Raw genomic sequence first — 25,894 nt, 5'->3', positions numbered from 1 at the left:
TTGTCTGTTATCTCAGAGTGGGTAGGACCTGGTTTATCTGCCCTGCCCATCATTACTTTTCATTTTTCCTAACTTGTCCCTACCTCGAACAAAGCCTTATTTCTCATATTTGGAGAAATCCCAATAACCTGACAATAAAGGTATTCCTTCCAAGGTGCATCATTCCTGGGCACTGTTACAGACACGCTTATCCTGCTCAGAACCAGTGACTTAATTCCTCTTCTGGTCCAAGAGCAGGACTGAGAATGTGAAAGGGCCCCTTGTAGGGTCAGCAGTCTGCTGGGGAAGGGCAGACTTTTATTCCCGCAAGGGGGAATAGAAGTCTCCTGAACGTTGCGAAACAAAGGAAGGAAGCTCTATGCTAAGTAGTTTCACAGGATGATACCATTTTTTTTTTTGAGAGCTGAGTTTCCCTGGACGTCATGGAAGTTTTCCCATTAAAATCAGACTTGCGAGCTTTTGGCAGGTTGTGGGTTTTCTCGGGGTGCAATCATGCCTGAACCAGTCAACTTGCACAACAGTGTGATTCCTTAGCTTCAGGGCAATTCCATGGACTCACTGAGGTATTCAGTTTGAGTGACTATTTCCTGCACAGAACACGAGGCCCTGCACAGACGTAAGTGCTCGTCAGACGTTTGCGGAGTAGAGCTGTCAAGAGCATTTCCCAGGAGATGGGGGCACTCCGTAATGCAGGATGTGAGGTAGTCATTTCAGGAATCCTGCCTAGCTTGACTTTCTAGGAGAAACTCAGGAAGATGGAAGAGCCATCTGTTACTCTTTTTTTCCCCTAGAAGTCAGACTCAGGGAGCAGGAGGAGGGCCTCTGTCCGCCAGCCTAGGCTGCCAGGTCTTACCTTTTTCTCAACTTCCGCAGCGGTCTGCTTAGTGATCTCAAGGTTCTCCACCAAGGCCGTTTCTTCCAGGAAGTTCCCGGAGGCCGAGGAGAGGCGAGAAAGCAGGTTGTCTTCTAACGTTCTGAGGGTGATTTTGAACCCATTCTGCTGCTTCGTGAGATCTGACTGCAAATATCACATAAGGGAGAGTCAGGTGTAGAAGCCCAGAGCATCCTGTTCTCGGGTAGGTCTGAATAGATAAAGGGTTATGGGCCAGAATCCCTTCCCTTAGCAAACTGGAAGCAGGATAGCAGAGTGCTCGGGACCACAAGCAGACAAAATCAGCAGGTGACCTGAACCCCAACTGTACCAGTTACTAGTCATGTGACCTCGGGCTGAGTTACCTCTTAACACCCTTGCTGGGTACCTGACGCACCTTCAGCTTCTCCAGGTCTGGTCTCTCCATGCTGACCACAGCGGCCAGCAGCTGGTCCTCCAGGCCGTCCCTGGTCACGGTGAAGTTGATCAGGGTGGCCTGAGCCTGCAGCTCGGGTTGGTAGTGAGGATTGGCCAGCTTGGTGTGAAGGATGAGCCGGAACTTGGGATTGTACTCACACTCTTTGTCTCCGATTTTAATGAACCTGGAACACAAGGGCTCACGTAAAGGTGGAGTGCCTTCCTATGAGCTTTGGTCAGGGACAGAATCCTAGACGGGTTTTTTTGCAAAATCACAGCAAACAATATTGCCATACTCAGATGACTCTTCCCGAGTGTGTCTAGGTTGAGCCCTCAGGCGGTGAACAGGGGTGGAGGGTGACAGAACTTCTCCCACGGCCACCGCATCTGATTTTGCAGGCACAGCTGGAGGGAGAGCCGTTCACTTTGTGGTCCGTGTACATGAGCGCATTATGGAACGTTTCCAGCAGATGGCAGTAAAGCATTTGCAGGAAGGGGAACCTTCTTAGAGTGCACGAAGGTGATTTATAGGCTAGCAATAGGGCTTACTTTGTCTCATGGCTGATGGAGCATTACTTCTATGGGTGAAAATGGTTAATTAAGTAAATAAGCACATCCTAAGGACTTGCAAAGGCGGCTTATGGCCTGGGCAGTGGGTGAGGCTCCCTTCTGATAATTTTCACCCCCCTCCTATGTGCCTGTAGCCCTTCTCCTGCCCCTCTTTTCCTCCTCCTCCTCCTCCCAGACCCTTGCTAAGCCCTGATCAGCCACCAGCACCCAGAGCAACAGGGGTTCATCAAGCTGACAAAGCACTGAGCTCTCAGAACTCAGACGACCGGCTTAGATGAAATGCTCATGGTTCAGTCAGCTTGCTTTTTCACCACCTTCCCTCTAACGCGGCTCTAGACTAGTGCACTGGGGTCGTTGAGCGGCAAGCCAGTGAGCTGGCTGATGGAAGCTCCTCTGGAACTGCCTCTAGGGCATGAGGGCAGCTAAATGTTCCTCTTCTGGCAGAATGAAAGGTGTGCTTCAGGGGAGTTACTTTATGTGAGCTGAGGAGAGGAAGTTCTAGGAGGAGCGAGTCTGTGCACAGCTCTACCAGGGGCCGTGAACCAGCCCCTCAGAAGGGCCAGCAGTATAGCTGGGTCTCACCGTCCTTTCTTAACGCCTTCTCTCCCAAGCAGGGGTCCCAGCACAGGATCGATGGACTCCTCTAGGTTTTCAATCAGCACCACCTCCCCAGCTTCCAGGGCACGCTCGACAGTTTGAAGGTAGCTGAGGAGACAGGGGGGCGGAGTAAGCCTGCGTCAAGGGGTGGACTGGAGACAGTCAACAGGCAGCCGTGGCCCTGAAGCGCGGTGGTAAACTTGGAGGCACCACTATCTGGGATGACGTCAGACAGCTGGCACATTTTTCTCTATCTAAAATGATATTTATGTGATCTGAACTATTTTTTATAAAAAGGGAAAAATGACAAAATGCAAAAAAGAATGTGAAAATTAACTGTCATCCTTGTGTCATTTACATTTTGGTATTGCCTGCAGATGTTTGGATATATTTTCAAGTTTATTATTACTATTTCTATTTATTTTATATTATTTATATTTTTATTTATGTCTGCATTTATATTTATGTTTATTTTTATTTGATCCATGCAGCTCATTTGTTTTATAACCTGGTTTTTGTACATAAAATGTAAACATTTTCCCATGTCATTAAATATTCTTCTATAACAATATTTATGTGCCTGGGTATTAGACTGTATTGATACACCTTAATTTATTTAACAATCAATTACCAAAAGCTAGGCTATTTTTAATTTTTCAATATTATGTAGAGTTTAACAAGCACATAAAAAATTGATTTCCCCTAAATAGATTTATAAGTTCGATGTGATTCCAATTCACACAATAAATAACAATATAACTTTATAAACCTTGACCAAAAATCTTAAAGTTAATCTAAAAGAAAACAATGAGAATTTTTTTTAAAAAAATAAAAGATCATGAAGAATAAGAGGAGGGACTCACATTAGCTGATAATAAAATATTTTTTATAACTTCAACAATACAGATATGTAGAAAGAAGTCTTAAAGGATATCATACACCAAAAGTTGGGAGTGTTGGGAAAAAATGATGAATTATAGGGGCTTTTTATTTTTTGGGTAACTCCCTTCCCCTTCTTTCTTTTTACTATGATGATATATTACTTTTGTAATGAGAAATGCCACAGTAAATGTTACTAAATATAAAATGAAATAATTAAAGGCTGGTATAGTATTATATAAATAGAAAAGAATAAAAGCTAATAAAATATTTTAATATAGAGTAAAATGTCATCTCTAATTAATCGGAGAAAGGATGGAGAATTTAATAAACGGTATTGGAACAATGGCTAATCACTTGAAAAGTGAAAATTAGGTCTGTACCTTATATAGTACCTGAAAATATATTTCAGGTGATTGGATTTTAGTGTAAAAAGAAAACCATAAAAAAAACCTAAAAAATCTTCTATATGAATATTTATATAATTTCTGGACAGAAAAAAGAATTTTCTAAACATGATTTATAGAAGAAATGTGACATATCTGACCAAAATAAAAAAAGTTGTAGTATGTCAGACCTCACAAAATTAAAAGGCAAATGACACCCTTGAACACTTTTCCATTCACTGATGGAGACTACACTTAACAGTCTTAACCCATACTATCTATAATGTAATATTTGTATTCAAATAATACACAACAAATCTAGAAAATCACCCAATAGAACAGTTGTCAAGGGACATGAACAGAGAATTGATTACTATATGTCAGGCACTATTTTCAGTACTAGGGATATAAGAATGAGCAAAAAGAACAAATACTTGTGTCTAAAATGCAGTTATTGGTCAATTAGAGAGGAATATTTTAATCAAAGTTTGAAAGGAAGGCCAGGATTAGATTACCATGACTGATGACACAGATAAAAAAATGTCGTGTCCTACCTCAGCATTCATTTCTCACCTACCCTCTCTGTAAGAAAGGATCCATCCGGGTATTCAACGTGTGAGTTAACTATTTTCTGAACATCGCATGTTTGATTTAAACAACCGTAGGTGGTCTGGACCCCTGGACAAGCATGTTTGGGACATGTGGCCAGGGCATCAGGCCTCATGCTGGTGGTTGTATGTTAAGAGTGGATAAACGTGGGCTTCGAAGTGAAGATCACCTTGGTTCCAATATTGCCTCCATTAATTTTTAAAAATTTTAACTAATTATTTTAAAATTGTGGTAGACTATTGTCTACCACAGCCCCTGGGACCACCATTCTACTTTCTGTCTCTATGAATTTGACTACTCTAGAGATCTTATGTAAATGGAACTGTACAGTAGTTGTCCTTTTATGACCAGCTTATTTACTTGGAATACTCATCTCAAGGTTCGCCCATGCTGTAGCATAGGACAGAACTTCCTTCCTTTTCAAGGCTGAATAATATTTCATTGTATTGATACAACACATTCTGTTTATCCATTCATCTGTTGATGGTCACTTGGATTGCCTTCTACCATTTGGCTATTGTGAATAACGCTGCTTTGAACATGGGTGTGCAAATATCCATTGCCTTTAAAACTGTGTACTCTTGGGGAAATTACTTAACTTGTGTGAAACTCTATTTCCTCAAATGAGAAAATGGTACCAATAACACTAACTTCATTGGTCATGTGGATTAAAAAGCATTTGAGGTAAAGCTCCTAACACCAAGACCAACACATATCGACCACCTAATAAGTGATCTCTGGCCCTCTCCCTCCCGCTCATTGCCCCATCCTATTTTTCTCATGTCTCCTAGAGACACAGAACAAGAATTGAGAACTGAAACTACAAAGCTAAGTTATAACAGAGTGAATGAAGCAGTGGGGGGAGAGGAGCTGAGGCCCGTGAGGTGCGGTGGGTGCTGGTCAGACATTCTCCCTGTTGTTCGTGTCCCTTGACGTGTGCAGTAACTCCCCCACCATGTATGGATAAAGCCACATGGCAGATGCAAAGGGTTCCGAAGGTTCCATAACTGTCTCAGCTGCTAAGCACCCCACTGCAAATGTCCCATCGTTCCGCAGGAGAGAGAGGCTTTACATTTGTTCTCTGTGGTTCTGGGGCAGAGGTAGGAACAAAGGATAGAAGAGAGCTAAGAGAGGCAGTTTTTGACTAAATGTGAGAAAGACTGTAAAACACAGAGCTGTCTGACAACGGAATAGGGTGCTTGGGAAGCAGGAAGTATTCCAGGAGAGATGGGAGGGTGAACCCCTGGGCTGGTGGAAGAAGGACTCAGGAATGGGTCGGGAGGCTGATGCATATGATTTCTAACGAGAAAGAAAAGCACATGTCATACTGAGTGAAGCAAGTCGGACATAGAAAGACAAATATCGTATGATATCGCTTATACGTGGGATCTAAAAAAATGGTACAAATGAACTTATTTACCAAACAGAAATAGAGTCACAAATGTAGAAAATAAACTTATAGTTACCAGGGGGGAAAGGGGGGAGGGATAAATTGGGAGATTGGGATTGACATATACACACTACTGTATATAAAATAGATAACAATAAGGACCTACTGTATGGCACAGGGAACTCTACTCAATACTCTGTAATGATCTATATGGGAAAAGAATCTAAAAAAGAGTGGAGATATGCTGATCCACTTTGCTGTACAGCAGAAACTAACACAACATTGTAAACCAGCTGTACTCCAATAAAAATAAAGACAAAAGTATAAAAAAGAAAGAAAAGCAGAGACTCAGTACCCAAGCATCTCTCACTGAGACATTTCCTAAAGCGAGAGGACAAAGAGGAGAAAAGCCCTGGAGGAACCAGGAGGGCAGAAACAATCCACAGCGGCTTAAAACCTGCTCATCACACTTTGTCCCTCTGCATAAACGGCGAGGTGGGAACTTTTGTGCGCAGCCACCTACCCCTTCTGGCCCAGCTGGGTGACCCGGAGGCCCTCGCCGTACTTGCTCTTGATCCACGTGATGCCTCGTAGCTGAGGGTCCACCATGAGCGGCCAGCGCCCGCAGCTGAGGAGGATGGTGGCGTTCTCCGCGGACACGCGGTCTGCAGGGAGGCCCTCGTTCTGCCAGGCAGCCACGTCGGCACCAGCCGTCAGCATCCTCAGGGGATCGAGGTTGGGGGTCACTGGGATGGGAACCTGGTGGCGAAGAAAGGCCGCACGCGCTCAGAACAGAAGCATGCGCTCTCAGCTGGGGGTGGGGTCTGCAGCTCACTCAAAGGACAGAACTCCTCTAAAAGCAAGACCAAAATCCCCCTGAGGAGCACTTTCCTGGCTGTGTCATTATTCCTGGAAGCAGGTTTTCTTAACGTCCTGATAGTCTTTTTTCTCTTGATGGATGAACAGCAGCAGAAATTCTGCCCGTGTCATCCTCTCTTCTTCAGTATATTCACCCAAGTCAAATGTCTACCATAGATCATTTGTATCTGAATCAACAGCCTCCATTGCCCTTACCCATGTTAGCAGGGTCACTTCCTGCTACATTTCTATGCTTCACGGACCAGGCCCACGCCAGCCCGTACTGACCACCCTCTCCTCTCAGAATCACCACTTGCTGCTGATGCCCAGCTTGCAAAGGACTGCAGACACTCCCCTTCCCCCTGCCATGGACAACCCCACCCCCTGGAAGGGCTGCTTGAGGACTTCTCCCCACACTGGGAGGCCCGGGAACAAACCACCAGGCCTGGGAATGTCTCCCCTTGGTCTCTGTCCCCACTGAGAACCCTTCCTTTTCTTCTCGTTGACCTCTCTCAGCTCATTTAATTCTTCTACAAGTAATTGTTTTCATTGGAAACACATACACTTTTTAAAAAACTGGGGTAAAATTCACATTCCCTAACCATTTTTGAGTGCACAAGTCAACGGTATTTAGTACGTTCACGATGTGCAACCATCAGCTCTATCTCGTTCCAAAATATTTTCTTCACCCCAAAAGGAAGCCCCAAGTCTATCAGCAGTCACTCCCCATTCCCTGCTACCCCCAGTTCTTAGAAGCCTCTAATCTGCTTTCTGCCTATATGGATTTACCTATTCTGGATGTTTCACATAAATGGAATCATACAATACGTGACCTTTTGTGTCTGGCAGCTTTCACCTAGAATGCTTTCGAGGTTCACACATATGCCCTTTAACCTCTCCATCTTTCTCTTCTCTGCAGTTTGTCTTCGCAGTTATCTCAGAAAAACCTCTCCAGACCATCTCCTTTCCCTTTAATTACACCTGCTAAGGGTACGAATGGCCAGTGCTATACCTTCAAGCAAACCTCAAAAGGGAAACCAGTCACTGGAGGTTCTTATCCTGGGATCAGAAATATACTTCAATAGAATTGTTTTCCTTTGTAATCATATGCATTCTACTTTATGCACTAAAAAACATTACTGTGAGAAGGATTCCATAGGTTTTACCAGACTGCCACAGGGGTCTGTGGCATAAAAATACTTAAGTATCTTAAGATGGGTCACAAATCAAGCCTTGGTAAATTTAAGAAAATTGAAATCGTATCAAGTATCTTTTCTGACCACAACGTTATGAGACTAGATTAAATTACAGGAAAAATACTGTAAAAAATACAAACACATGGAGGCTAAACAATATGCTACTAAATAACCAAGAGATCATTGAAGAAATCAAAGAGGAAATCAAAAAATACCTGGAAACAAATGACAATGAAAACATGATGACCCAAAACCTATGCGATGCAGCAAAAGCAGTCCTAAGAAGGAAGTTTATAGCAATACAATCCTACCTCAAGAAACAAGAAAAATCTCAAATAAATAACCTAACCTTACACCTAAAGCAATTAGAGAAAGAAGAATCAAAAACCCTCAAAGTTAGCAGAATGAAAGAAATCATAAAGATCAGATCAGAAATAAATGAAAAAGAAATGAAGGAAACAATAGCTAAGATCAATAAAACTAAAAGCTGGTTCTTTGAGAAGATAAACAAAATTGATAAACCACTAGCCAGACTCATCAAGAAAGAAAGAAGACTCAAATCAATAGAATTAGAAATGAAAAAGGAGAAGTAACAACTGACACTGCAGAAATACAAAGGATCATGAGAGATTACTACAAGCAAGTATATGCCAGTACAATGGACAACCTGGAAGAAATGGACAAATTCTTAGAAATGCACAACCTCCCAAGACTGAACCAGGAAGAAATAGAAAATATAAACAGACCAATCACAAGCACTGAAATTGAAACTGTGATTAAAAATCTTCCAACAAACAAAAGGCCAGGACCAGATGGATTCATAGGCGAATTCTATCAAACATTTAGAGAAGAGCTAACATCTATCCTTCTCAAACTCTTCCAAAATATAGCAGAGGGAGGAACACTCCCAAACTCATTCTACGAGGCCACCATCAACCTGATACCAAAACCAGACAAAGATGTCACACAAAAAAGAAAACGACAGACCAATATCACTGATGAACATAGATGTAAAAATCCTCAACAAAATACTAGCAAACAGAATCCAACAGCATATTAAAAGGATCATACACCATGATAAAATGGGGTTTATCCCAGGAATGCAAGGATTCTTCAATATATGCAAATCAATCAACATAATAAACTATATTAACAAACTGAAGGAGAAAAACCATATGACCCTCTCAATAGATGCAGAAAAAGTTTTCGACAAAATTCAACACCGATTTATGATTAAAAACTCTCCAGAAAGTAGGCATAGAAGGAATTTACCTCAACATAATAAAGGCCATATATGACAAACCCACAGCCAACATTGTTCTCAATGGTGAAAAACTGAAACCATTTCCACTAAGATCAGGAACAAGACAAGGTTGCCCACTCTCACCACTATTATTCAACATAGTTCTGGAAGTCCTAGCCACGGCAATCAGAGAGGAAAAAGAAAGAAAAGGAATCCAAATCAGAAAAGAAGAAGTAAAACTGTCACTGTTTGCAGATGACATGATACTATACATAGAGAATCCCAAAGATGCTACCAGAAAACTACTAGAGCTAATCAATGAATTTGGTAAAGTAGCAGGATACAAAATTAATGCACAGAAATCTCTTGCATTCCTATACATTAATGATGAAAAATCTGAAAGAGAAATTAAGGAAACACTCCCATTTACCATTGCAACAACAAGAATAAAATACCTAGGAATAAACCTACTTAAGGAGACAAAAGACCTGTATGCAGAAAACTATAACACACTGATGAAAGAAATTAAAGATGATACAAACAGATGGAGAGATATACCATGTTCTTGGATTGGAAGAATCAACATTGTGAAAATGACTATACTATCCAAAGTAATCTACAGATTCAATGCAATCCCTATCAAACTACCAATGGCATTTTTCACAGAACTAGAACAAAAAATTTCACAGTTTGTATGGAAACACAAAAGAATCTGAATAGCCAAAGCAATCTTGAGAAAGAAAAATGGAGCTGGAGGAATCAGGTTCCCTGACTTCAGACTATACTACAAAGCTACAGTAATCAAGACAGTATGGTAGTGGCACAAAAACAGAAATATAGATCAATGGAACAGGATAGAAAGCCCAGAGACAAACCCATGCACCTATGGTCACCTTACCTTTGACAAAGGAGGCAAGAATATACAATGGAGAAAAGACAGCTCTTCAATAAGTGGTGCTGGGAAAACTGGACAGCTACATGTAAAAGAATGAAATTAGAACACTCCCTAACACCATACACAAAAATAAACTCAAAATGGATTAAAGACCTAAATGTAAGGCCAGACACTATAAAACTCTTAGAGGAAAACATAGGCAGAACACTCTATGACATACATCACAGCAAGATCATTTTTGACCCACCTCCTAGAGAAATGGAAATAAAAACAAAAATAAACAAATGGGACCTAATGAAACTTAAAAGCTTTTGCACAGCAAAGGAAACCATAAACAAGACCAAAAGACAACCCTCAGAATGGGAGAAAATATTTGCAGATGAAACAACTGACAAAGGATTAATCTCCAAAATATACAGGCAGCTCATGCAGCTCAATATCAAAAAAACAAACAACCCAATCCAAAAATGGGCAGAAGATCTAAATAGACATTTCTCCAAAGAAGATATACAGATTGCCAGCAAACACATGAAAGAATGCTCAACATTACTAATCATTAGAGAAATGCAAATCAAAACTACAATGAGGTATCACCTCACACCAGTCAGAATGGCCATCATCAAAAAATCTAGAAACAATAAATGCTGGAGAGGGTGTGGAGAAAAGGGAACCCTCTTGCACTGTTGGTGGGAATGTAAATTGATACAGCCACTATGGAGAATGGTGTGGAGGTTCCTTAAACTAAAAATAGAACTACCATATGACCCAGCAATCCCACTACTGGGCACATACCCTGAGAAAACCATAATTCAAAAAGAGTCATGTACCACAATGTTCATTGTAGCTCTTATTTACAATAGCCAGGACATGGGAGCAACCTAAGTGTCCATCGACAGATGAATGGATAAAGAAGATGTGGCACATATATACAATGGAATATTACTCAGCCATAAAAAGAAACGAAATTGAGTTATTTGTAGTGAGGTGGATGAACCTAGAGTCTGTCATACAGAGTGAAGTAAGTCAGAAAGAGAAAAACTAATACCATATGCTAACACATATATATGGAATCTAAAGAAAAAAAAATGGTATGAAGAACCTAGAGGCAGGACAGGAAAAAAGACGCAAATGTAGAGATTGGACTTGAGGACACGGGGAGAGGGGAGGGTAAGCTGGGACGAAGTGAGAGAGTGGCATGGACTTATATATACTATCAAAATCGATAGCTAGTGGGAAGCAGTTGCACAGCACAGGGAGATCAGCTCGGTGCTTTGTGACCACCTAGAGGGGTTGGATAGGGAGGGTGGGAGGGAGACGCAAGAGGGAGGAGATATGGGGATATATGTATAGCTGATTCACTTTGTTATAAAGCAGAAACTAACACACCATTGTAAAGCAATTATACTCCTATAAAGATGTTAAAAAAAAAAAAAAGTCATGTACTACAACGTCCATTGCAGCTCTATTTACAATAGCCAGAACATGGAAGCAACCTAAGTGTCCACTGACAGATGAATGGATAAAGAAGATGTGACATGTATATACAATGGAATATTACTCAGCCATAAAAAGAAACGAAACTGAGTTATTTGTAGTGAGGTGAATGGACCCAGAGTCTGTCATACAGAGTGAAGTAAATCAGAAAGAGAAAAACAAATACCGTATGCTAACACATATATATGGAATCAAAAAAAAAATGGTCTTGAAGAACCTAGGGGCAAGATGGGAATAAAGATGCAGACCTACTAGATAATGGACTTGAGGATATGGGGAGGGGGAAGGGTAGGCTGGGCTGAAGTGAGAGAGTGGCATGGACATATATACACTACCAAATGTAAAATAGATAGCTAGTGGGAAGCAGCCTCATAGTACAGGGAGATCAGCTCGGTGCTTTGTGTCCACCTAGAGGGGTGGGATAGGGAGGATGAGAGGGAGACAACGCAACAGGGAGGGGATATGGGGATATATGTATACGTATAGCTGATTCACTCTGTTATACAGCAGAAACTAACATACCATTGTAAAGCACTTATACGCCAATAAAGATGTTAAAAAAAAATTAAAAATAGAACTACCAAATGATCCAGGAATTCTACTTCTGGATATATATCTGAAGGAAATGAAATCACTATCTCAAAGAGATATCTGTACTTCATGTTCATTGCAGAATTATTCACAATAGCCAAGCTATGGAAACAACCTAAGTGTCTGTCAACAAATTAATGGATAAAGAATCATGGTGTGCATATATATATATATATATATATGTATATATATATATATATGACATATGAATCATATATATATGTACGCATATATGTGAATGACACATATACCATGGAATATTATTGAGCCATGAGAAAGAAGGAAATCCTGCCATTGGCAACAATATGGATGGACCTTGAGGGCATTACGCTAAGTGAAATAAGTCAGAGAAAGACAAATACTGTATGATCTCACTTACATGTGGAATCTAAAAAAGCCAAACTCACAGAAACAGAGTGTAGAATGGTAGTTGCCAGGGGCTGGGGGTGGGGGGAATGGGGAGATGTTGGTCCAAGTGTACAAACTTTCATTATAAGAAAAGTTCTGGGATTCTAATGTACAGCATGGTGGTTATAGTTAATACTGTATTGCATACTTGAAAGTTTCTAAGGGAGTAGATCTTAAATGTTCTCATCACAAAAAAGAAATGGTATTGTGTGAGGTGATGGAAGTATTAACTAAGCTACTGTGGTAATCATTTCACAATATACGTGCATCAAATCAACACATCGTACATCTAAAACTTACACAATGTTACATGTCAATTATATCTCAATGAAGCAGAAAAAAATTATTTAAAAAAATGCTTAAGAGCCACAAACAAAGCCAGAAAAATCCTTGCTGAGCGGCCACTGGGCTCCTCATCTTCATTCGCTCAGCTAATGATCGTCTTTTCAAAAATTTCCTTTTCCACAAGTGTTCAAGGAGAATAAATAACAGCTTTATCTTTTATTTCCCAATGCTGTAACAGTTTTTAAACCACTATTCAGCAAATCATCAGGTGAATGAGATTTTATGAGCTGATCTGTTAAGCCAACCACCACTAGACAGTATGGGCTTTGTGTTCCAAGGAAACACCTACAAATGAATTCTGGAATATAACCCTTACTGTACGTGGTGAACTTCCTGTGCTGACTCTCACTGCAGCTGCTTTTTATGACTCTCATCTCATCCACTGGACTATGTTCTGCCAACATCCCGGTCTTGAGTGTCTTCTGTACCTCCTGCCAGTGGCGTGGAGGGCAGGCTGAAGACTCAGTGGATATTTGTGCATTGAGGACTGTGAGTGATGAGCAAGTGTCAAGATGTAACACATCCTGAACCCTCTTCAGCAGGGAACTAGCATTTCCCCATTCCACCATGTCAGCGTAGAGGGAGGAGTCGGGAGTAACATCCTCCCGCTCACACCGAGAACTGAGTACACGTGACCAAAGTAGATAAGCTGCTTTCATAAAGGGTGTCTGTGGGTCACAGACGCAGACGGGGGAGCTTTGGGGCCCGGTAACAAGGTGCGGTGCAGCGTTTGGGGAACGCTATGAAGTCTGGCACCAGAGCAGGAAGGCTGGAGGGAGATACAGGATGCGTTTGGTGCCCCTCGGGTTTTATAGTTTTGAGGAGTGTCAGGAGACAGCCTGGGGGCGGTGGGCCGGAGTTCCCACGGAGACCCAGGGAGAGGAGAGGTGCTGTGCTCAGGTGGCCTGGAGGGCAGTGTGGAAGGTCAAGGGCGCACGGGTCTCCCCCCCGGGTCTCAGCGGCCACTAGGGGATACCCAGGTGGTCGTGGGGGGAAGAACACAAGCAGGGACTCAGAGGTTTGGGTCATTACCGTCACATGAGCTCCCCGGTCCCCACAGGCTGGTGGCGTCAGGACAGATGCGGGCTGGACTCACCTGCAGCTGGCTCAGGTAGGGTCTCCAGGTCCCGTCCATGAGGCTGCGCCGGTATTTCTTTGTAAAGAAGCCCAGGTACGAAATGAAAGCCGCCGTAAGTAAAATGTCTCCACATAATTTCCTTTCCTGTTGTTTGAAGTTCTGCACAGCTTCTGTCCACCTCACGCTTTCAGAGGCCAGTCCTCCCACCTATCATTCCAAAGAGCAGAGAGGGGAGAAGACACGTCATACCACAGGCTACAGAGCCACGATTCAGCCATGGAGAATGCATGGCACACGCTTCACCGCAGGAGACTCAGGACATCATTTACGTGGCCCTTCTGATCAATGGCGGGGGCGGGGGGGGGGGTTTGTACCGGCTGCAGCAAACACTGCAGTCAACGAGCCCCTGTTCTCTGCTCTGCGTTACGTGGGCTGTGGAGAGACAGGTCCTGAATGCAGGCTTCCAGGCCCTGCCCTTGACAGGTGTGGAGACGAATATGCCCACCTCGAAGGGCCGTGAAGAGGATTTAGTGTGACCGTGTGTGTTCATCACTTGGTACCGTGTCTGGTCCTTAGAACATAACAGAAAATCATGTACCTCTCTCTTCTCCTCTCCAAATGCTGGAGAAGTGAAAATAAATAAAATCAATTGCACTATAAATAATTCACAGTGGGTGGGGAGATCGGCGTGGTAATTTAAGACACAGAGTCAGATGCACTGAAACACGGGTGTGTGCAAAGTACCAAGACTGCAGAGCAGGGCCCGACTCTGCAGGCCCACGTTGGGGGGCGCCCTCTCCCAGAGGATAGACACTGTCTACAGAGGACTGTGAGGTGAAGCTTGGCTTCTGTGCTATGACTGATCCCTTTTTCTTCCTGGGAAGATGGCATCCTAGGATGTCAGAGCTGGGAGACCTGAGGGACTTGCCCACCGACCATTCCCACGCCATCTTAGATCGCACAGATAAAGACCAGAAAGTCGAAGTGTCCTGTCTTCTGACACTTCAGCCACCCCAGGTTGGTGGGGGCGGGGATGGCTTCAGAGCTGGTCTGTCCTGAGTCCTAGAGCAGAGCTCCACCTGCCTCCTACGAGGACCAACGCAGAAAAGGCTCCAGCCGGGCAGAGAAAGGCCGCGCGAAATTCTGGAAACCAAACAGGGAACTGAACGGAAGACAGGCCGGCGGGGAGGTCCTGACTGCTTCCTGCACGTTAGTGGACGAGCTGTCTCTAGACCACACCGTTCAGTGAAGACGATCATCTCAAAGCTCTGCAGCTGCAGGTTCAACAAACAAGGGCACAGACACACCTGAGGCTTCGCCTCTTGTTACTGGAGCACGGCCGATTCAGTGACTGTTAGGAAACCTGGCTTTGTTATATACATAAATGGGGGCTGGAATAAATGTGAAAAGGGATGGATTCCACTTCCTTTCACTGGGGAGGAAGGTGCTGTAAAGGCTCTCGATAAAGAGAAATCACATCCCGCGGACACTGCTTTGCAGGCTCTTAGCTGATTCATGATGAGAAATATAAGCCATGGGGGATTAAAAAGGCTACAAATCCTCTGACACTCCTCTCATCAGGAGCTTGGGTCTGTGCTCCCTCTGCCTGGATCTGTCACTGCTTTGGCCAGTAGAACGCAGAGGAAGGATGTAGTGCTGGCTTTTGGTCCCAGGCCTTAAGAGAGTGGGACCTTCTACTTCCTGCCCTTGGAACACTTGCTCTTAGAGCCCTAAGTGGCCGTGTAAGTGACTGCCCTGCTGGAGAGACCAAGGTTATGGTCAGCAATGTTCAGGGTCAACCATCTGTCTTGTTCTTTTCTGCTTCTATCTCAGTGCCTCATCCTGTCCACACCCTTATTATCAAATATCCCACAGGTAAGAGCTTCAGGGTTTGCCTGTCGAACGCAAGCTTTGTCCTTAAACGCTCCCTCTGGCTGACGCACTTGTATGTAAGCACGTCACACCTCTTGTAAGCTTCCTGATCCATCCAATGCCCCATCCTCCCGGCCATCCCTGTGGGAAATCTCCTTTGACCAGACCAGGGTGTGCACTCACGCTTTTCTCAGGAGTCAGTCCCTGCAGCCCAGAGCATTTTATTATTTGCCCCCCAGTCAAAGCGGCACTCAGCTGCCCATCTATTAATATTTTGCACCTCTGCGGCACCTGCCAAGCTCAGCTCGTGTGATTAAAGCCCGCCGAGGAGGCCCACACTCACCAGGCGGTTTGCAAGGGAGATGGTGCCTGCAGTCGCTTCAGCTTCTTGCTGACATCTGAGTTTGTCAGCTGTTGCTTTCTCAAACTTGGCCGTGAGTTTGGCCAGGTTTTCATTAAGGTGCTGTTTAGGGAGGAACACAACGTCTGTCAGTAGTTCCAGTGCTTCAGAGATAGGGTTCACGGAGAGGGGATTTTTAAGGAAGGCCTCCTGGTGGGGGCTGTAAGGGACTGGGGAAGGCGGGCAGGGAGGGGAAGGAAGGTAAACTAGGGGGGCCCTCACGTGGATCCCAGTGGAAGTCCAGAGGGTCCCGACGCAAGTGAGAGGACTGAGCTTTTCTATCCAGCACCTCAGTCGTTGGTCCAGGACCAGGAGGGGTGACGGACCAGGAGGGAGAGGCTTAAATTCTGTCTCTCCCTGTTTTGGGGAGAAGGGGTTCCAGTAGCCTGACAAAAAAGTACAAGTGCTGCTTTTAGAAGCAAAAGCTCACTGAAGCCTGCGGAGGCCTGAAAATGGCCAGTAGGATCCCAGGGTGGGGGTGCTGGGAGGAGCACACACAGTCTGCTGCGGCTGGTTCGTGGGCTGGAATTGGGCTGTCTGCAACCTACATCTGCCCTTTGGTTTTTTTTTTTAATTAAAAAAAAATTCATTTTATTTATTTATTTATTTAGGCTGTGTTGGGTCTGTGTTGCTGCGCACAGGCTTTCTCTAGTTGCGGCAAGCGGGGGCTACTCTTCGTTGTGGTGTGCGGGCTTCTCATTGCGGTGGCTTCTCTTGTTGCAGAGCACGGGCTCTAGGCACGTGGGCTTCGGTAGTTGTGGCATGCGGGCTCAGGAGTTGTGGCACACAGGCTCTAGAGGGCAGGCTCAGTAGTTGTGGCTTGCGGGCTCTAGAGCGCAGGCTCAGTAGTTGTGGCTTGCGGGCTCTAGAGCGCAGGCTCAGTAGTTGGGGTTTGCGGGCTCTAGAGCGCAGGCTCAGTAGTTGTGGCGCACGGGCTTAGTTGCTCCGCAGCATGTGAGATCTTCATGGACCAGGGATCGAACTTGTGTCCCCTGCATTGGCAGGTGGATTCTTAACCTCTGTGCCACCAGGGAAGTCCCCTCCCTTTGCTTTAAGGTCCCAGGAGTGCAAGACAACTTCACTTGACCTCATCGATTCTCTCCAATTATCCCAAAGTAGAGGAACATTTTTAAAAAAGACATGGTTTCAATTTTTTCTAAATTTATTAAGAATTCAGAATTCAAGGCACAGTCTTTGCTGCCCCCACGATGCATATTTGCATACACAAAGACACCTAGGCACATGGCAGACACCTCCAGATATGTCTCATGTCTGTGCAATAACAGGGCTTCAGGCTGCTTTGTCAGTCATTACCAAGTCACAAGAGAAAGAAATGAAGGGCCGAGTCTATATAGCCAAGCAGCTTAAGAAGTAGGTGGTGAGCCATCCAATTAACAATGGCAGGCTGGCCACATTCATTTACCTCCTCTTCTTCCCGAGATTTCTCTAAAATGGTTATGAAGCAGTTTAAAAAGTCATAAGCCCATAACATCAAGCAAATATGGAGGGCCACTGGAGGGTGAGGGATTCCAATAGATCTATGGAAGACCACAGATAGAGAAGTGGAAATGGCTGGAGCAGGGCAGAGGACACTGCAACGTAGAGCAGACCTCAAGTCACCAAGGGGGAAGCTGACCAGCTCTGCAGAGCCTCACATGCACTGGGGATTTGGAAATGTCAGGTGAGCTGCAGGGGGATGTTGAAAATAAGACGGTCAACTGGAAGCCTTTTGATCCTCCACCCCACTTCTCCATCCCCATGCAATGCCACCAGGCACCTGTGTCACCAGCAGGAGAGTCAACAGTGGCAGAGAAAGGACACCACGTTCTGGCATTTAAGATGCATCCAGGGCTTCCCTGGTGGCGCAGTGGTTGAGAATCTGCCTGCCAATGCAGGGAACACGCGTTCGAGCCCTGGTCTGGGAAGATCCCACATGCTGCGGAGCAACTAGGCCCGTGAGCCACAACTACTGAGCCTGCGCGTCTGGAGCCTGTGCTCCGCAACAAGAGAGGCTGCAATAGTGAGAGGCCCGCGCACCGCGATGAAGAGTGGCCCCCGCTCGCCGCAACTAGAGAAAGCCCTTGCACAGAAACGAAGACCCAACACAGCCATAAATAAATAAATAAATAATTCCCATTTAAAAAAAAAAAAAAAAAAAAAAAGACGCATCCAGAAAACTAATGCATACAGAATGGATAAACAAGGTCCTATTGTATATAGGGATCTATATTCAAAATCCTGTGATAAACCATAATTGAAAAGAATATTAAAAAGTATGTATATACATATATATATATATAACTGAATCACTTTGCTGTACAGCAGAAATAAACACAACAAGTAATAGGCTGCATCCACCATAACTCATCTGATCTAGAAAACAAATTCTTCCAGTCTGCCAGATCTGCCCTTGTCTGCAGAGCTATACTCAGCTTTCGATCACTACTCTTGTAAACATGAAAGGAGAAGAAGACATTTGATTAAAGCCTAGATTAAAGGTAAACAAGAAGGAAAAAATGACCTGGGAAAAAGAGAGAACTTCATTCAAAAAAACAGCAACAAAGCATAAAACCCTTCATAATTAGTTTCTCCGGGAGATTCAAGATGTTTCATCCATAAAACAAGAGGATGCTAATAAAAGGAAAAGAGAACAACAACAAAGAAAACTTGTAGAAATAACCTTTATTGTTAATGTAAAAAATAATAAATTCAATAAATTAAAAGATGAATTTGAGGAAATCTAGATAGAATAAGAAAGCATAAAGTGACAAAAAGATAAGAGAAAATAGATGACCCATCAGAAGGTCCAATACCCAACCGATATGCATTCCAGAAAATGAGATTAAAAAGGAAACAGAAGGGAGATATAAAATCACCTTGTGGAACTGAAGAAAATAAGTCTCTACATGCCAAGCACAATGAATAAAAAAAGAATGGCAGCTAAGCACATCAATGTAAAGTTTCAGACACCAAGAATAAAGAAAAAATTGAAAGACTTCCAGAAAGGCAGAAACACAGCACATCCAGACTGTTCATCAGACTTCTCACCAGACAAAAAGATAAAGCATTCAGTGTTCTAAGGGGAAAAAATTAGCATCAGAATTTAATACACAGCAAAATAGTCAATTCAGTTTAAAAATAAAAAGATACGTCCAGACTGGAACATTAGAAAATTTACCTCTTATGTAACATTTCTGAGAAAGTTACTTAAGAACAAGCCATAGCAAAACAAGAGAAGAAATTAAGAAAGAAGCCACGGGGTCCAGAAGTCATTGGAACGAACCCAAGAGAGCAGTGAACGTGATTACTCTCCAAAACTGTTTGGAGCTTTAAGTTGGGGACAAGAGAGAAAAGTCTTGGGGGCAAAAGGGGACTCAGTAAAACACTGGATTGACTGGAGAGTTTTAAAAAATAAGGCTATGCCAGAGGAACTAATTGAAGAGAGAGAGAGAAAGAGGGAGAGAGAGAAGAAAGTCCAGGGGGAAAGGTATGTAAGAAAGTAAGTATAACAGCACTGAGATCTTCTATGAACAATATAGACAGGTTCATAGAATATAAACAGAATTTACTGATTTTTTGAATCAGTCAGTGGAGAGAGCAGGGGACAATTAATTTTGGTTACAGAACACCATGTAGATATGTTCAGTGCTGGTGATTCAAAAGCAAAAGTAACGATAAATAATGATAATGAAGTTGGAGAGAGGAGGGAGGCGGATGAGCTGAAGGAAAGGGTAATAATTTCATCTTGAACACCGAGAGCTCCAAGGAAGCGGCCTCCATATGATTGAACGAGAAGTAAAGGTCACGTCAGAAAAACATAGTTGCTGTCATGATGAGAAGATAGGGGATGAATGTCTTCAAGCCTCGTGTAGCAGAAAGTCAACTGCCTGAAGAAGATACATCAAGAATAGGGATGCAGCACAGCACGCAGACAAGGGTCAGAAATTCAGATGAGCAGCCCAGGAAGATGATGTAAACTAGTCAGATGAGTCTAATGTTAAAAAAAATAGGGGCCGGTGGTGACTGGACTAAATGCAGCAAAACTGCCTGCTTGAGTGAGAAGCCACTGCTTAACTCCAGGGTCGGTTAGTGATATTCAGGAGTCTTCTGATTATTATAAGACCGGCCAGAAATCAGAATTTTTGTTTTAAATATTGGCAATTAATTAAATCTTTGGCAAACACATTGTGCAGGCCAAATAAAACACATTTAAGCCACTAGGTAGCAAGCTCTGAGTGGCATCAACAATCAGAAGAAACAGACAAAAGAAGGAAAAGGGCAGGAGACTGTCGTTTTTCATTTGAAGCTCTTCTCTACTCTCTGATATTTTACTTATGTGTGAGTAAATGCTGGATGAAGATGCCTTCCTTGTTTTTATTACTATTATTTTTATAAATTGTCACGTTCTTAATAGAAGGAAAGAAATTGTGTTCTTAATAGAAAAAAAGAAAATGCACGTAAACAAAACCATGCAAAATCTACCACCAGGAGATAACCACCACTATTCATATTTGTGTGTATTTTAATTATATGTATAAAATCAAGTTGAAGTTACCTTGTAGAATCTGTTTTGGAAGATGCTTTTTTTTTCACTTTATGCATCTTGAATATAAAAGTCTTTACTTGGAATTATCCTAAAATCCTAAGAAAAAGACTTGGCGGGGGTGTAACAGGAGAGGTCTGGCGATGGCCTCAGGGGCACAGAGGGAGGCACTTTCCTGTCCTGGGTGGGCTTCTGTATTCAGGACGGGTGTTATTGGTGGGGGAGTGTCTGCACTCCTGGGATGTTGATAGGCACGTGGATAAGCAAAGGATGGAGAGGAGGTTGTTAAAAGAGAGAATGCGTTTTTTCTCAAAAAATATTTGGGCAGAAGAGAAGTTTCTTCCTAAGGTAGCCAGGTATTTTAAAAATATTCTGATGGCTTCCACAGGTTGAATGGGCCCATCGTGTGCATGTTGGCTACTAAAAAGGTATAAACATTTTGAAAACATTCCCTCTGCCCCAGATGTTCCTTTAATTAAAATAACTTAAGAAAGAGATCTTTGAAAATGCAGTTCTCGCAACACTTTTCCAGGAGAGACTGAAGAATATGAAAATTATCAGAAGGTCTCTTCTCTCCAAAAGCAGTCAAGGGGCTGTTAGTGTTCTGCCCTTGGTATTCTTTCAAGTGGGCCATTGTGAGCGTGATTATCAGTAAACTGGCCCATGAACATCTGGATTTATAAAGCAAACGTACTGAGAGATTAGCTGCTTTGCCAAAGCATCTCTTCTTTATAGAGAGTCTGGCTGCGGGGATCTTTGAACTAGAGCCTTTAACCATAGAATTTAGTCTATCGATCAATAAACCCGTGAAACTTGAAGCATGTGGCATGTCTGCAATCTCCCGTTTCACAATTTGTAAAACCCTTTTTATCATCATGAGAAACTTGCAGTAAGAATCTTATTTGCCTGGAATGCACGTGTAGAAATGAAAGATCCAGGGGATGTTTTGGCTTGAACTTGATCACGGTAGTGACTGATGACCAGGGCTTGCACATGATGGCACATGCAGGAGGAGGAGGAGGTGGAGGGAAAGCAGGGGTCAGTGGTCATCGGAACCCTGGTGGTGGCGGCAGTTCCCTGTGTCCCTGTGGGCTGGGCTCTGGGCTTGTGCTTTACATGCCTTCTCTCCTTTTATCCTCAAGGCAAAATCATGAATAGCCAAAATGGACTATTATTGTGTCCATTTTACTTCAGGAAGCTGAAGTTTGGGCTCTGGAAAGGCCTTTCTAAAGGTCACCCATCGGTGAATAGCACAGCATGGACTGGAAGGTCTGCTGATGGGTTTTCAGCTGCTATGTCATCCTGCAGGATTCTGATTTCTACCTCTCACTTTGGTGATACCAATTTTAATGGCAAAGATGAAGTTCAAGGTGTGAATCCAGAATCACCTCCATCCCCCAATCCTGGGTGAGGGTCATACAATCAAAATATGAACAAGAGGCTAATAATTTTGTATTTATGGCCAAGGGACCCCCCCCAACCACCAACCACAATATGCTACATGCTTTTACAAGCTTCTATAAAGCACTGCAGGTAGCATCACACATGCCCTGCAGGCCCACACATCCACACTGCTGAGAGTGAGGGGGGCGGACAGTGGCCAGAATGGAAGAGAATGGTGCACAAGGTGGGGAAAGGTGGCTAAAACCTACATTTCAAAGGGGAAAAAGAATCTCCCATTTTTTGAAATTATCTACAAAACAGAAGCAGGTTCACAGACATAGAGAACAGACTTGTTTCCTATGCCTGGAAAGCCACTTGAACTTCCCAGGTCTCGGTGTTTTCGTCTGTAAGTTGGGAGCAGTAAATCTGTAAGTGAAATTCTGCCAGAAATGTATATAAAGTTGATTTAAAGTTTGCTGTGACCGTCCATGAGGAGCATATGACCTCAAAAGCACTTGCTTTTGGGGCTGATTTTGTTAAGTGGGGGAAAATCTTAATTTCAAAGATTAGATCCTTGTGCCAAATTAATTTCTGGTGCTTTTGGGTCTGGAAATCAAAACAGAAAGGGGATTATTTCTAGCACCTAATGGAAGCACCTAGGAAGATGATCCATTTATTCTTGCAACGGTTTGTACTTTGGGTCACGACAACCTTGCTAGGGACAGGAAGGAAGGGGGAGGGATGGATTGGGAGTTTGGGATTACCAGATGCAAACTATTATGTATAGAATGGATAAACAACAAGGTCCTACTGTAGAGCACAGGGAACTATATTCAATAACCTGTGATAAACTATAATGGAAGAGAATATGAAAAAGAATGTATGTATATGTATAACCGAATCACTTTGCTGTAGAGCAGAAAATAACACAACATTGTAAATCAACTATACTTCAATAAAATAAACTTTAAAAAAAGAATCTCCCATTTTTGACCCTTTCTTCATAACTATCAGATGTGTAAAAATATTAGATTCATTGTGGCTAATAAGATAGCAGCTGGTTCCATGGATAATACAGTTCATTTATTATATGTATCCATCTGTCATCTTTTCTTTCCTCAGAGGAAAAGGAAAAAACCTTTTAGGACCAAAGCGTAAACCCATGGTCCAGTGGATCTGTCTTGTTTGGATTATACAGTGTTTGAGGAAGAAATTATAAAAGTTGCCTCTACTGGGGCTTCCCTGGCGGTCCAGTGGTTAGGACTCTGTGCTTCTACTGCCGGGGGCCCGGGTGGGTTCAATACCTGGTCAGGGAACTAAGATCCCACAAGCTGTGCGGTGTGACCGAAAATAATAATAATAATAGTAATAATAATAATAATAATAATAATAATAATAATAATAAACGTCTTTAAAAAAATGTTGCCTCTACTGAAAAATTAGGAGATTTTGGGTAACAGTTTGGTTTTCTTTAAAAATCAGGGCTGAGGCGCTGGGGCCTGGAGGAGAGGCTGTTTGCCTCAGGTGGGGGTCACTTACAGCGATCTTGGCTTTAACAGCAGCCAGCTTCTCCTGGGCGGCAGCGAGGTCCGAGGTGGCCTTGCTCAGTGCTTGGCGCTTGGGTTCCACGTCACAAAACACCTCGTAGAACCTCACAATGTTTATGACCCAAGAGCAGAGGCCGGCGGCTGCGTAGGACTTGGTGGCCACGAACTCGGGATTGAACTCAGGGTCATGCAGATACGGCTTGATGGCCTTGAGGCAGTTCTCGTGAATGTTCTCCTTGTCAAAGTGGATGAGGGAGTCCAGGAAGCCGTCCACCTTGGCCATGGTGACCTTGGCGGCCTTCCAGCTGCGGTCCTTGGGCACCTTGCCCCCGGGGGCCATGAGAGCCATCACGGCCGCACTGACATTGCTGACGGCCGGCGGCGGGGAACCGAAAGACTTCAGCTCCGTCAGGTTGGTCTGGAAGAGAGAGGCAGGTCATTAGAGGAAAACGAATGCCTCTCTGTCCTCGGCCACTAATGGAGCCGGGCTCAGAGCGATCAATCTCAAAGGGCCGCTTTGAAGCCTGAGGCAGCCCTCGGAATTTTAAATATCATGACTCATCAAAAGGGAACCGAGCGACTCCCCAGTGGCTTCAGACTTCCCCGAATGGTTAGCCGAGACTCAGCTAGGTTCTCTCAGTGCTTTGACTCATGGCCCACCAGAAACACACAATTTTTTCACATTTAGCTGAAAAATATAAGGATGCCAACATACTCTGAAATATGCAGCATGCCATGAATAAAAGACAAGGTTATTATAAATTAATTTCCATCTTGGATTGAAGAGAATAGCACTGTAACCCAACTAATTTTTTTTCTTTAATTCAACTGCCTTGTTCCAGGAGCTCGTGCTAACTGCACCTGGCTGTCCTGAGAGCAAAGTGGCATTTTCTGCCAAGAAATAATTCAGACAGAAAGCCAGGCACACCCTGTGCCGTCACTGCCTCTGCCTAGACATGGGTTTGTCCTGTGCTCCAAGTTTCACTTGCTCTAGAAGGATATGGCTGAAAGGGCTGACCCTGGAAAGCCACTTGAACTTCCCAGGCCTCGGTGTTTCCATCTGTTAAGTCGGGAGCAGTAAATCTGTAAGTGAAATTTTGCCAGAAATGCATATAAAGTTGATTTAAAGTTTGTTGTGACCGTCCATGAGGAGCATATGACCTCAAAAGCACTTGCTTTCGGGGCTGATTTTGTTAAGTGGGGGAAAATCTTAATTTCAAAGATTAGATCCTTGTGCCAAATTAATTTGGGGTGCTCTTGGGCCTGGAAATCAAAACAGGAAGGGGATTATTTCTAGCACCTAATGGAAGCACCTAGGAAGATGCTCCATTTTTTCTTGCAACGGTTTGTACTTTGGGTCATGACAGCCTTGTCAGGGACAGGAAGGAAGGACAGCACAGATGTGGCAGATGTGCTCGCATACCTGTCCTAGTGGTTTCCCCTGGGCGAAAGAGGACGAAGTGTGAAAATACAATCAGAAACGAAAAGCCCACAATTTAAAAATATTAGTTTGTTAAGCATGTTCAACACATTGAATTAAGAAAATATAAAAATGTATAAAGATGAAATTGAATTCTATAACCCAGATGCATCATTGTTAATATTTCAATATAAATCCTTCCAGCTTTTTTGAATATTCATATATATCTATACATTAATCACAACTCTGGTTTCGGAGACAGAAAACCTAGCTGAAGTACAAAGGCGGATTTTCTTGCTCATGTATCTGGGGAGGATGGGATGTGGGGACCAGTGGAACTGCGTTTGGAACTGCGCCAGCAGGATTCTCTGGACTCCCTTGTTTCTGCTTCTCCACGTACAGGAGTTTCTTTTTTACCAACCAGCTTCTTCATGTTGCAAGGCACTCGGCTAACCTCTCTGACCTCTACCTGGGCCACTTCCCCAGGCTCTCACTGAGCTCTGGGCACACTCACCTCTTCCCACTTCCCACCTCAGGACCCCTGCCTGCAACCCTCCTTCCTATGCCATTTGCCTGGCTGACCCCTTCTCATCCATCCAGATCTCAGTTCAGAAGTCCTCCCACGCAGAGAGACTCTCCCCGCCAACCTCCTCTTCCTAGTCGCTGCCTATCTGAGCACCCTGGTGACCTGCATAGAACTGAGGGCAATTGGAAAAGGTTACCACTGTTTCCTTCTGGACTTACTATGCTCCTCTCCTTCATGCGAACAGGGAACTCATCTCTCTCGCTAACCACTGCAGCCCCCGTGCCTAGGACGGAGACTGGCACACAGTAGGTGCTCATCATCAACACATGTGTTGGGCGAGCGAATGAGAGGAAGGGGTGCCGCAGCTCCAGGCTCA

The 25,894-nt window shown here is 43.6% G+C and overlaps 1 protein-coding gene across 1 annotated transcript in view; it reads right to left on the bottom strand.

Moving 5' to 3' along the window:
- DNAH9 (dynein axonemal heavy chain 9) overlaps positions 1-25,894 on the bottom strand; it is a 301,984-nt gene that overhangs the window by 56,263 nt on the left and 219,827 nt on the right. The window contains exons 50-56 of the mRNA XM_059908564.1: positions 23,565-23,990; positions 16,043-16,162; positions 13,846-14,034; positions 6,243-6,478; positions 2,441-2,563; positions 1,269-1,473; positions 854-1,018 (exon numbers count right to left, since the gene is read on the bottom strand). Of these exons, the coding sequence (XP_059764547.1) occupies positions 854-1,018; positions 1,269-1,473; positions 2,441-2,563; positions 6,243-6,478; positions 13,846-14,034; positions 16,043-16,162; positions 23,565-23,990 (1,464 nt within the window). The remainder of the gene's footprint in view (positions 1-853; positions 1,019-1,268; positions 1,474-2,440; positions 2,564-6,242; positions 6,479-13,845; positions 14,035-16,042; positions 16,163-23,564; positions 23,991-25,894) is intronic.

This window comes from Balaenoptera ricei, chromosome 20 (genome assembly GCF_028023285.1).
Source record: "Balaenoptera ricei isolate mBalRic1 chromosome 20, mBalRic1.hap2, whole genome shotgun sequence".
Classification (NCBI taxonomy): Eukaryota; Metazoa; Chordata; class Mammalia; order Artiodactyla; family Balaenopteridae; genus Balaenoptera; species Balaenoptera ricei.
Note: the sequence above shows the minus strand (reverse complement) of the source record. Positions and strands in the feature narration are given on the sequence as shown.